Source organism: Salvelinus fontinalis, chromosome 33, assembly GCF_029448725.1.
Source record: "Salvelinus fontinalis isolate EN_2023a chromosome 33, ASM2944872v1, whole genome shotgun sequence".
NCBI lineage: Eukaryota > Metazoa > Chordata > Actinopteri > Salmoniformes > Salmonidae > Salvelinus > Salvelinus fontinalis.
In genome coordinates, this window is record NC_074697.1 from 8,861,723 (window position 1) to 8,873,913 (window position 12,191).

Below are 12,191 nucleotides of genomic sequence, written 5' to 3' on the forward strand. Positions count from 1 at the left end.
GATAACACTCAGCAATAGTCAGCAAAGAGCTATTTGAAAGTTAAATGCTTAAAACCAGCTAATCAAATTGTTTGGGGACAGACTTGGTGGAGACAACCGAACACTGAAGGTGATCCTTGGTAAAGATTGCCACTCCACAACAATTGGAATTTGTTATTCCCCATCATTTGCAACTTGGTCATTGGGCGTCATCACTATCTTTCCTTTGCGGTACTTCGATCATGATTACCAGCTGAGATAAACTTTTATGAGTTGATTTTACTCCTGCCTCAGAGTTTGTGTGAGCAGTGTCTTAATGTCATCCTATAACCTACTCTGAGCTGAGAGTTTTTTAAGTCTTAAAAGAGGTTTTTGTCCTCACCTCCATGTGTCCATAAATCTGCCTGGCTGTCCTCTCCTCCTCCTCCTGTAGTGGGCTATATCTCACAGATAGTGGCATTGATCGGATCCTGACAGAGGTAGGAGGCAGGGAGACATAAAAGAAACTGCAGACACTTTCTGCCGTATGATATCGACTGACCCAATGTGTATTCAGGAGGTGTGTTGTTTTTTATTTATTTTTATTTTTATTTCAACTTTATTTAACCAGGTAAGCTAGTTGAGAACAAGTTCTCATTTACATCGGCGACCTGGCGGATAAAGCAAAGCAGTGCAACACAAACAACAACACAGAGTTACACATGGAGTAAACAAACACAATAGGAATATCTATATACAGTGTGTGCAAATGAAGTAAGGAGGTAAGGCAATAAACAGACCAAATAGTGGCGAAGTAATTTAAATTTAGCATTAACACTGGAGTGATTGATGTGCAGATGAGGATGTGCAAGTAGAAATACTGGTGTGCAAAAGAGCATAAAAAAACTCAAACAAAAAACAAATATGGGGAGGAGGTAGGTAGTTGGTTGGAAGGGCTATTTACAGATGTGCTGTGTATAGCTGCAGTGATCGGTAAGCTGCTCTGACAGCCGACGCTTGAAGTTAGTGAGGGAGATATGTCTCCAACTTCAGTGATTTTTGCAATTCGTTCCAGTCATTGGCAGCAGAGAACTGGAAGGAACGGTGGCCAAAGGTGGTGTTGGCTTTGGATCGGCAGGATAGTCAGTTTTATGAGGGTATATTTGGCAGCATGAGTGAAGGAGGCTTTGTTGCAAAATAGGAAGCTAAGTCTAGATTTAATTTTGGATTGGAGATGATTAATATGAGTCTGGAAGGAGAGTTTACAGTCTAGCCAGACACCTAGGTATTTGTAGTTGTCCACATATACACTGCTCAAAAAAATAAAGGGAACACTTAAACAACACAATGTAACTCCAAGTCAATCACACTTCTGTGAAATCAGACTGTCCACTTAGGAAGCAACACTGATTGACAATAAATTTCACAATTTATTGTCAATCAGTGTTGCTTCCTAAGTGGACAGTTTGATTTCACAGAAGTGTGATTCGACACATACAACAACACATAGTTACACATGGAGTAAAACAAACATACAGTCAATAATACAGTGAAAATAAGTCTATATACAATATGAGCAAGTGAGGTGAGATAAGGGAGGTGAAGGCAAACAAAATATATATATAAATAAATAAAAAAATATAAAAAAAGGCCATGGTGGCGAAGTAAATACAATATAGCAAGTAAAAAAAATAACACTGGAATGGTTGGTTTGCAGTGGAAGAAGGTGCAAAGTAGAGATAGAAATAATGGGGTGCAAAGGAGCAAAATAAATAAATACAGTAGGTAAAGAGGTAGTTGTTGGGCTAAATTATAGATGGGCTATGTACAGGTGCAGTAATCTATGAGCTGCTCTGACAGCTGGTGCTTAAAGCTAGTGAGGGAGATAAGTGTTTCCAGTTTCAGAGATTTTTGTAGTTCGTTCCAGTCATTGGCAGCAGAGAACTGGAAGGAGAGGCGGCCAAAGGAAGAATTGGTTTTGGGGGTGACCAGAGAGATATACCTGCTGGAGCGCGTGCTACGGGTGGGCGTTGCTATGGTGACCAGCGAGCTGAGATAAGGGGGGACTTTACCTAGCAGGGTCTTGTAGATGACCTGGAGCCAGTGGGTTTGGCGACGAGTGTGAAGCGAGTGCCAGCCAACGAGAGCGTACAGGTCGCAGTGGTGGGTAGTATATGGGGCTTTGGTGACAAAACGGATGGCACTGTGATAGACTGCATCCAATTTATTGAGTAGGGTTTTGGAGGCTATTTTGTAAATGACATCACCGAAGTCGAGGATTGGTAGGATGGTCAGTTTTACAAGGGTATGTTTGGCAGCATGAGTGAAGGATGCTTTGTTGCGGAATAGGAAGCCGATTCTAGCTTTAACTTTGGATTGGAGATGCTTGATGTGAGTCTGGAAGGAGAGTTTACAGTCTAACCAGACACCTAGGTATTTGTAGTTGTCCACATATTCTAAGTCAGAGCCGTCCAGAGTAGTGATGCTGGACAGGCGGGCAGGTGCAGGCAGCGATCGGTTGAAGAGCATGCATTTAGTTTTACTTGTATTTAAGAGCAATTGGAGGCCACGGAAGGAGAGTTGTATGGCATTGAAGCTCGCCTGGAGGGTTGTTAACACAGTGTCAAGAGAAGGGCCAGAAGTATACAGAATAGTGTCGTCTGCGTAGAGGTGGATCAGAGACTCACCAGCAGCAAGAGCGACATCATTGATGTATACAGAGAAGAGAGTCGGTCCAAGAATTGAACCCTGTGGCACCCCCATAGAGACTGCCAGAGGTCCGGACAACAGACCCTCCGATTTGACACACTGAACTCGATCAGAGAAGTAGTTGGTGAACCAGGCGAGGCAATCATTAGAGAAACCAAGGCTGTCGAGTCTGCCGATGAGGATGTGGTGATTGACAGAGTCAAAAGCCTTGGCCAGGTCAATGAATATGGCTGCACAGTACTGTTTCCTATCGATAGCGGTTAAGATATCGTTTATGACCTTGAGCGTGGCTGAGGTGCATCCATGACCAGCTCTGAAACCAGATTGCATAGCGGAGAAGGTATGGTGGGATTCGAGATGGTCGGTAATCTGTTTGTTGACTTGGCTTTCGAAGACCTTAGAAAGGCAGGGTAGGATAGATATAGGTCTGTAGCAGTTTGGGTCTAGAGTGTCTCCCCCTTTGAAGAGGGGGATAACCGCAGCTGCTTTCCAATCTTTGGGAATCTCAGACGACACGAAAGAGAGGTTGAAAAGGCTGGTAATAGGGGTGGCAACAATTTCAGCAGATAGTTTTAGAAAGAAAGGGTCCAGATTATCTAGCCCGGCTGATTTGTAAGGGTCCAGATTTTGCAGCTCTTTCAGAACATCAGCTGACTGTATTTGGGAGAAAGAGAAATGGGGAAGGCTTGGGCGAGTAGCAGAGGGGAGGGCAGTGCTGTTGACCGGGGTAGGGGTAGCCAGGTGGAAAGCATGGCCAGCCGTAGAAAAATGCTTATTGAAATTCTCAATTATAATGGATTTGTCGGTGGTGACAGTATTTCCTATTTTCAGTGCAGTTGGAAGCTGGGAGGAGGTGTTCTTATTCTCCATGGACTTTACAGTGTCCCAGAACTTTTTTGAGTTTGTGTTGCAGGAAGCAAATTTCTGCTTGAAAAAGCTAGCCTTGGCTTTTCTAACTGCCTGTGTATACTGGTTTCTAGCTTCCCTGAAAAGTTGCATATCACGGGGGCTGTTCGATGCTAATGCAGAACGCCATAGGATGTTTTTCTGTTGGTTAAGGGCAGTCAGGTCAGGAGAGAACCAAGGGCTATATCTGTTCCTGGTTCTAAATTTCTTGAATGGGGCATGCTTATTCAAGATGGTGAGGAAGGCATTTTAAAAAAATATCCAGGCATCCTCTACTGACGGGATGAGATCAATATCCTTCCAGGATACCTCGGCCAGGTCGATTAGAAAGGCCTGCTCGCTGAAGTGTTTCAGGGAGCGTTTGACAGTGATGAGTGGAGGTCGTTTGATCGCTGACCCATTACGGATACAGGCAATGAGGCAGTGATCGCTGAGATCTTGGTTGAAAACAGCAGAGGTGTATTTGGAGGGCAAGTTGGTTAGGATGATGTCTATGAGGGTACCCGTGTTTACGGAATTGGGGTGATACCTGGTAGGTTCATTGATAATTTGTGTGAGATTGAGGGCGTCAAGCTTAGATTGTAGGATGGCTGGGGTGTTAAGCATGTTCCAATTTAGGTCGCCTAGCAGCACAAGCTCTGAAGATAGATGGGGGGCAATCAGTTCACATATGGTGTCCAGAGCACAGCTGGGGGCAGAGGGTGGTCTATAGCAGGCGGCAACAGTGAGAGACTTGTTTTTAGAGAGGTGGATTTTTAAAAGTAGGAGTTCAAATTGTTTCGGAACAGACCTGGATAGTAAAACAGAACTCTGCAGGCAATCCTTGCAGTAGATTGCAACACCGCCCCCTTTGGCCGTTCTATCTTGTCTGAAAATCTTGTAGTTAGGGATGAAAATGTCAGAATTTTTGGTGGTCTTCCTAAGCCAGGATTCAGACACGGCTAAAACATCTGGGTTGGCAGAGTGTGCTAAAGCAGTGAACAAAACAAACTTAGGGAGGAGGCTTCTAATGTTAACATGCATGAAACCAAGGCTATTACGGTTACAGAAGTCATCAAAAGAGAGCGCCTGGGGAATAGGAGTGGAGCTAGGTACTGCAGGGCCTGGATTCACCTCTACATCACCAGAGGAACAGAGGAGGAGTAGGATAAGGGTACGGCTAAAAGCTATGAGAATTGGTCGTTTGGAACGTCTAGAACAGAGAGTAAAAGGAAGTTTCTGGGGGCGATAAAATAGCTTCAAGGAATAATGTACAGACAAACGTATGGTAGGATGTGAATACAGTGGAGGTAAACCTAGGTAATGGGTGATGATGAGAGAGATATAGTCTCTAGAAACATCATTGAAACCAGGTGATGTCATCGCATATGTGGGTGGTGGAACTGAGAGGTTGGATATATAGTGAGCAGGGCTAGAGGCTCTACAGTGAAATAAGCCAATAAACACTAACCAGAACAGCAATGGACAAGGCATATTTACATTAAGGAGAGGCATGCTTAATCGAGTGATCATAAGGGTCCAGTGAGTAGAGGTTGGTTGGGGGCACGGCGATCCAGACAGCTGGCCGGGTAGCTGGCTATCGGTAGCAAGATAACATAGGATGGAGGTCTGTTTTTATTTTATTTATTTTTATTTTTTTGTCACCTCGTTCGTTTCCGTCGGTAGATTAGTGGGGTTCCGTGTGGTAGAGGGGATCGATCCAATTGGCAAAATAGAAAGAAAAAAAATTGTCCGGTATATTTATTTAGATAGCAGCCGATAAGACAGCTAATAATTAGCAGATGGGTATTCAGAAACGTCGCAATGGAAAAGCCTGTTGAAACCACCTCGGACAATTACGTCGGCAGACCAGTCGTGATGGATCGGAGGGGCTCCGTTTCGGCAATAAAGGGTCCAGTCCAATTGGCAAAAGAGGTATTGTAGCCCAATAATTCGCTGGTAGGCCTCTTCGGCTAGCCGGCAGATGGGCCTAGCTCGAGGCTAGCTCAAGGCTAACTGGTGCTTGTTTCGGGACAGAGGTATTAGCCAGTAGTAGCCACCTGGTTGCAGCTAGCTAGCGACGATGATCCGGTGTAATTGTCCAGAGCTTGCGTCAGGAATCCGGTGATGTGGTAGAGAAAAAGCAGTCCTATATTCTCTGGGTTGATATCGCGCCTGCAGACTGGCAGGTATTTGCCCGAGCTGAAGCTGGCTGGTGTCCGAGTTAAGGGCGAAGACCGCAGCAGTGGCTAACTGACTACTAGCTAGTAGCTAGTTATCTGGCTAGCTTCTGATTGGGGTTACGGTTCTAAAGTATAAAAAATAGCAGATCCGTACCACATTGGGTGAGGCGGGTTGCGGGAATGTATATTCAGTTCCAAGATGGAAAGTGAAATTAAAATATATACGAAATGTATACAAAAAATACGAGGACTATTTACGCGGGACAAGACAAGACAAGACAAACACACGTCCGACTGCTACGCCTCCTTGGAGCAGACAGGTGTGAGCAGCAATGGGATGGTGGGTGTGAGCAGCATTGGGATGCTGACTGTGAACAGTATTGGGTGTGAGCAGCAATGGGATGGTGGGTGTCAGCGACAATGGGATGCTGACTGTGAACAGTATTGGGTGTGAGCAGCAATGGGATGGTGGGTGTGAGCGACAATGGGATGCTGACTGTGAACAGTATTGGGTGTGAGCAGCAATGGGATGGTGGGTGTGAGCGACAATGGGATGCTGACTGTGAACAGTATTGGGTGTGAGCAGCAATGGGATGGTGGGTGTGAGCGACAATGGGATGCTGACTGTGAACAGTATTGGGTGTGAGCAGCAATGGGATGGTGGGTGTGAGCAGCATTGGGATGCTGGGTGTGAGCAGCATTGGGAAGGTGGGTGTGAGCGGCGTTGGGATGCTGGAAGTGAGCGGCGGGAATGGCTGATTGCTATGTTTATTAACTTTGTTATCCTGTGTGGATTATGGGCCGTGCCGGCCGACAGAGCTGACCCATCACTCAACTGGGAGGCTGATTAAAAGATGAAAAGCCATCGATCGAAAGCAGAGCAGACAAGGCTTTTCTCAGGCAGCGTGTTTTGCTTGGACGGGTGTGTCTGTGTGTGTCTGTGTGTGTGTCTAGAGGTTTGAGCACTCAGGCAGCCCACCAGTCAGGCTCATATGAATAATGGCTCAAGGACAGACATCATTGATTCATCGACATGGGGAGTGGAGCGGGTCAGAGAGCCAGCTGCTGACCGTCACGCTCTCCTCCATCTCTCTCTTTCTCTCCTCCATCTATCCTTCTCCTCCATCTCTCTCTTTCTCCGGCCATCTCTCTTTCTCCTCCCACTCACTCTCCTCCAGCTCTCTCTCTCCTCTATATCTTTCTCCTCCATTTCTCTCCTCCATCTCTCTCTCTCCTCCCTCTCTCTCTCCTCCATCTATCCTTCTCCTCCATCTCTCTATTTCTGCTGCATCTCTCTCCTCCATCTCTCTCTCTCCTCTGTCTTCTTTATCTCCCACCTCTGCTTCTCCTCTATCTCCCTTCCTCTCCTCTCTCTCACCACTTTCCCTTCACTCCTCTCTCCCTTCCTCCATATTCCATTTATCCCTCTCTTCCTGCTATTCCACCTTATCTCCCCACTATCTCCCCTCTCTGTCGTCTCAGTCCAGAGTCCTTCTACTTGGCCTGGCTGTGTGTACACACTATAGTCCAGAGTCCTTCTACTTGGCCAGGCTGTGTGTACACACTATAGTCCAGAGTCCTTCTACTTGGCCTGGCTGTGTGTACACACTATAGTCCAGAGTCCTTCTACTTGGCCTGGCTGTGTGTACACACTATAGTCCAGAGTCCTTCCACTTGGCCAGGCTGTGTGTACACAGTACAGTCCAGAGTACTTCCACTTGGCCTGGCTGTGTGTACACACTATAGTCCAGAGTCCTTCCACTTCTACTTGGCCAAGCTGTGTGTACACACTATAGTCCAGAGTATTTCCACTTGGCCTGGCTGTGTGTACACACTATAGTCCAGAGTCCTTCCACTTCTACTTGGCCAAGCTGTGTGTACACACTATAGTCCAGAGTATTTCCACTTGGCCTGGCTGTGTGTACACACTATAGTCCAGAGTATTTCCACTTGGCCTGGCTGTGTGTACACACTATAGTCCAGAGTATTTCCACTTGGCCAAGCTGTGTGTACACACTATAGTCCAGAGTATTTCCACTTGGCCTGGCTGTGTGTACACACTATAGTCCAGAGTCCTTCCACTTCTACTTGGCCAAGCTGTGTGTACACACTATAGTCCAGAGTATTTCCACTTGGCCTGGCTGTGTGTACACACTATAGTCCAGAGTCCTTCCACTTCTACTTGGCCTGGCTGTGTGTACACAGTATAGTCCAGAGTCCTTCTACTTGGCCTGGCTGTGTGTACACAGTACAGTCCAGAGTACTTCCACTTGGCCAGGCTGTGTGTACACACTATAGTCCAGAGTCCTTCTACTTGGCCTGGCTGTGTGTACACACTATAGTCCAGAGTCCTTCCACTTCTACTTGGCCTGGCTGTGTGTACACAGTATAGTCCAGAGTCCTTCTACTTGGCCTGGCTGTGTGTACACAGTACAGTCCAGAGTACTTCCACTTGGCCTGGCTGTGTGTACACACTATAGTCCAGAGTCCTTCCACTTGGACAGGTTGTGTGTACACACTATAGTCCAGAGTCCTTCTACTTGGCCTGGCTGTGTGTACACACTATAGTCCAGAGTCCTTCCACTTGGCCAGGCTGTGTGTACACAGTACAGTCCAGAGTACTTCCACTTGGCCAGGCTGTGTGTACACAGTACAGTCCAGAGTCCTTCCACTTCCACTTGGCCTGGCTGTGTGTACACACTATAGTCCAGAGTCCTTCCACTTCTACTTGGCCAGCCTGTGTGTACACAGTACAGTCCAGAGTACTTCCACTTGGACAGGTTGTGTGTACATGGTAAAGGGAAATCCAGAGTGCTTCCGCTCAGCCAGGTTGTGTAAACACAGTAAATTCCAGAGTACTTCCACTTGGTCAGGTTGTGTAAACACAGTAAATTCCAGAGTACTTCCACTTGGTCAGGTTGTGTAAACACAGTAAATTCCAGAGTACTTCCACTTGGTCAGGTTGTGTGAACATAGTACGTCTTTGTTTGGTCTCACCTTGCAGGTGCAAGACAACTGAGTGATAGTTACTGTACAGTATGTTAGCTGGTAGCTCTATTGGCTAGTCTCTAATGGCTCTTATGGCTCTAACGGCTCTAATGGCAAGGCTCTAATGGCTAGGCTCTAAGGCTAGACTCTAATGGCTTAGCTCTAATGGCTAGGCTCTAAGGCTAGGCTCTAATGGCTAAGCTCGAATGACTAGGCTCGAATGGCTAGGCTCTAAGGCTCTAATGGCTAATCTCTAATGGCTAGGCTATAATGGCTAGGCTCTAATGGCTAGGCTCTATTCCAGAGCATGTTGACTCATGTCTCTTACATCTCACACCCTAACATGAGTTTTGAACTGAGTAACTAATGTCCTCCTCTTCCCGTGTTTATCTTCCAGATCTGCCCCCCCCTCCCATCCCCCCTCCAGCGGGGCTCAAGTCCCCCACACACCCCTCCAAGACAGCCCTGGAGACCCGGGGGGTGATGTCCCCCAAGGCAGGCGAGGGCAGGGACAGGAGAAGGGGCTCAGGAGGAGGGTACCGGCCACGGGAGGGATCGGACCCCCGTACCAGCTCCTCAGAGCGCCGGGAGACCCAGGACAGACAGAAGATCCCCCGCGCAGGGAAAGGGAACAAACAGGAGGGGGGCAGCACCAAGGCACGCCAACACCCAGGTACAGAGAACACCTTAGGACAAGGAGCTAATGATATTTAACCTAGCAGTATATTGTTCTTTCTGCTCTGTAGACATGCCGCTCTGACGGCGCAACATTAGATTGTGAATAGCTGTATGTATTGTGTTGAAGGATATGAGTTCTCAGTGTGTCTTCTCTCCTCTTTTGTCCCAGGACCAGAGGACATCCTGCCCTACAGCCGCCCCTCCTTCCCCACGGTCCACAGTCCCCGAGACAGGGACCCCAGATCCTCCAGCTCTATGTCCTCCCGGGGCTCAGGGGGGCGGCGGAGAGGAGAGGGTGGGGCAGGGGCCCGCAGGATCCCTAACGACATGGGCCTCAACACCATGGGGGCCTTCCAGCCAGGAGACGATGACTTAGAGGTACAACATTTGCCGACTGGCTAACTCAGTGTTACTGCAGATTTAGTATATGTAGGTTACTGAGCAATGGCTTAGATTACATGCTGTGTATATATTTGTATGCTTGCTGAAATGTCTGTTTTGTTGTGTCTTTCCCCAGATGGTGGAGAGCTGAAGTACTAGACGGGATGAACAGGAAGTACTGTCCAGAATTAAGTTTCCAAGAAGAGGAAAGCTGTGATCGTTCCTCTGCCCATTTTAAATATCTCAGTATCTCACCATCATGTTTGCTGACAAATACTGTACATCAATTGTTTTTCAATACATTGGGAAAAAATACCAATTGTTTTTCTAATTTATCGTTTTCTATGTCCATTTTAAACAAGTAAAGAATATGCCAAGCAAAATACCCAGTAGTATGTAATGTTTTATTCCAAGGCAATAGGGAGTAACAGTGGACTCCAAGTATTGACACGATGGACTTGGCTTGCCACTGTGGGAAGCCCTGCCCGTACAGCCAGGTGTTACTGTAATGAGATGAGCTACAAGCAGAGGGGTGGACTGTCTTGTAAATATACCTGTACACATAATGTCCTTTTGTATAGCGTCCATCGTGGTACTTCGTTTTCTTTGTGTTCTTTGTTTTATTTTGCGAATTATTATTTTATTATGCCAGTAAATATAATTATTTTATCGTTTTCCATCCATGTTGTAAATTGCTATAGTATTTAGCCGTCCCAAGAAAGTGCCACTTTGGGATTGTTCTTTTTCTTTTTCTAATGCACTGTTATTTTTTTGTGTCGTTGTCAATGTTTGTTATTTGTTTTACTTTGGTTTTAAAAGCACAATCACTAAACTTTATTTTAAGCCATTTTATCTATTAACCTTTTTGTCTTACTGGAGGAATACAGGTATGACAAAAGAGTCTTGTTAATCCTGATGATGACGAAGATGATGATGATGATGATGTTGGTAAAGGTGATAAGCTGTTTATGATGGGTGTGGATTGAAAGGAGACTTCCTGTGTCATGATTGGCTCATTTCAGATTCTGATGCTAGCTCATGTGAGAACCTTCAACACAGATAGTTATTGTGGTTCATAGCAGCAATGTAAATGTCTTTTTGAATTGACCGTAGTTCCAGCCATTGCACATTAATTCAAACGGTGACATTGTCTACTAATGCACTTAAAAGAATGTAACATACAGAAAATGGGCAAAACCTTGTGAATCTGGAGAGGCTGTGATTGGACAAGGAGAGTCTCTTTTCCAGAGAAGGGGTTGGTCGGTAGATAACTTCTCTGAGGAGAGAGGGTTCTGTTGTTTATTCGTAGGACATCTGCAAACATTTGTTTCGTAAAGCAAAAAGCTAAACAAATTTATGAATAAAAAATGTTCAAACTGTTAGCGCTCCCTCCTTTTTTTCTGATATCAGAAGGACATGGGGGGGGGGGACTGCATGTCCCCTAGGGTGCCCCCTGGGACCTCTCTCTCGCTGAAGCTCTCCTCGCTACATTTGAAGATCAGAGCTCAGGCCTTTTGGTTGATATTTGAAGTGTGTGTGACGCCTGGGTCTGCTACTCCTAACACAAAGGGTCTTAGCTGCACTACAGACCAAATCATATTGACTGGCAACTTTTGTGCTGTTCATTTAGCTGTTTAGATGCAGTTTAGTTGAAGGGTAGTGAGCAGGCTGTGCTCTCTAAGGGACATGAGTGTTGTTGTTCTGCGTATTGGTTGTATCTCATTATCTCATTGTTAGCCCTACAGTTACATACTGATGATTCACTAATCCCAAAATGTTGTTTTTTCCACAATATTTATCAAAAATATCCTTAAATACCAATAACAGTGAGTATCTTATTGTTGCTGTAAGTTGTTCATTCAGTTGATTGTTATGTGTTTATCTTTTCGATGCAGCTGTTATAACTCAACAGGAGGCAGCCGACTCGATATTTGTAGCATTAATTCAGCTAATAACCATGAAACCAGTCATTTAGCATATTTCCCAACTTACTGTATTATTCATCAATACTGAATTCTGACTAATACCTTCTGTATTATTCATCAATACTGATTTCGGACTAATACCTACTGTATTATTCATCAATACTGAATTCGGACTAATACCTTCTGTATTATTCATCAATACTGATTTCTGACTAATACCTACTGTATTATTCATCAATACTGAATTCGGACTAATACCTTCTGTATTATTCATCAATGCTGATTTCTGAGTAATACCTACTGTATTATTCATCACTACTGAATTCTGACTAATACCTTCTGTATTATTCATCAATACTGATTTCTGACTGACTTGCACAAACATACAATCAAACAATCACCGACAAGGACATGAGGGGAAACAGAGGGTTAAACACACAACATGTAATTGATGGGATTGGAACCAGGTGTGATGGAAGACAAG

At 45.4% G+C, this 12,191-nt stretch overlaps 1 protein-coding gene across 6 annotated transcripts in view; it reads left to right on the plus strand.

Annotated features, from left to right (window-relative positions):
• LOC129832536 (roundabout homolog 1-like) overlaps positions 1 to 11,164 on the plus strand; it is a 448,098-nt gene extending 436,934 nt beyond the window's left edge. For 3 of the 6 annotated variants that reach the window (XM_055896660.1, XM_055896656.1, XM_055896659.1), the window contains 3 exons: positions 9,121 to 9,396; positions 9,571 to 9,779; positions 9,919 to 11,164. In XM_055896660.1, the coding sequence (XP_055752635.1) occupies positions 9,121 to 9,396; positions 9,571 to 9,779; positions 9,919 to 9,933 (500 nt within the window). In that variant the 3' untranslated portion in view covers positions 9,934 to 11,164. Of the gene's footprint in view, positions 1 to 9,120; positions 9,397 to 9,570; positions 9,804 to 9,918 lie in introns of those variants that run through there. The other 3 variants (XM_055896657.1, XM_055896655.1, XM_055896658.1) reach the window with 1 other exon arrangement.
• Positions 11,165 to 12,191: the final 1,027 nt, after the last annotated feature.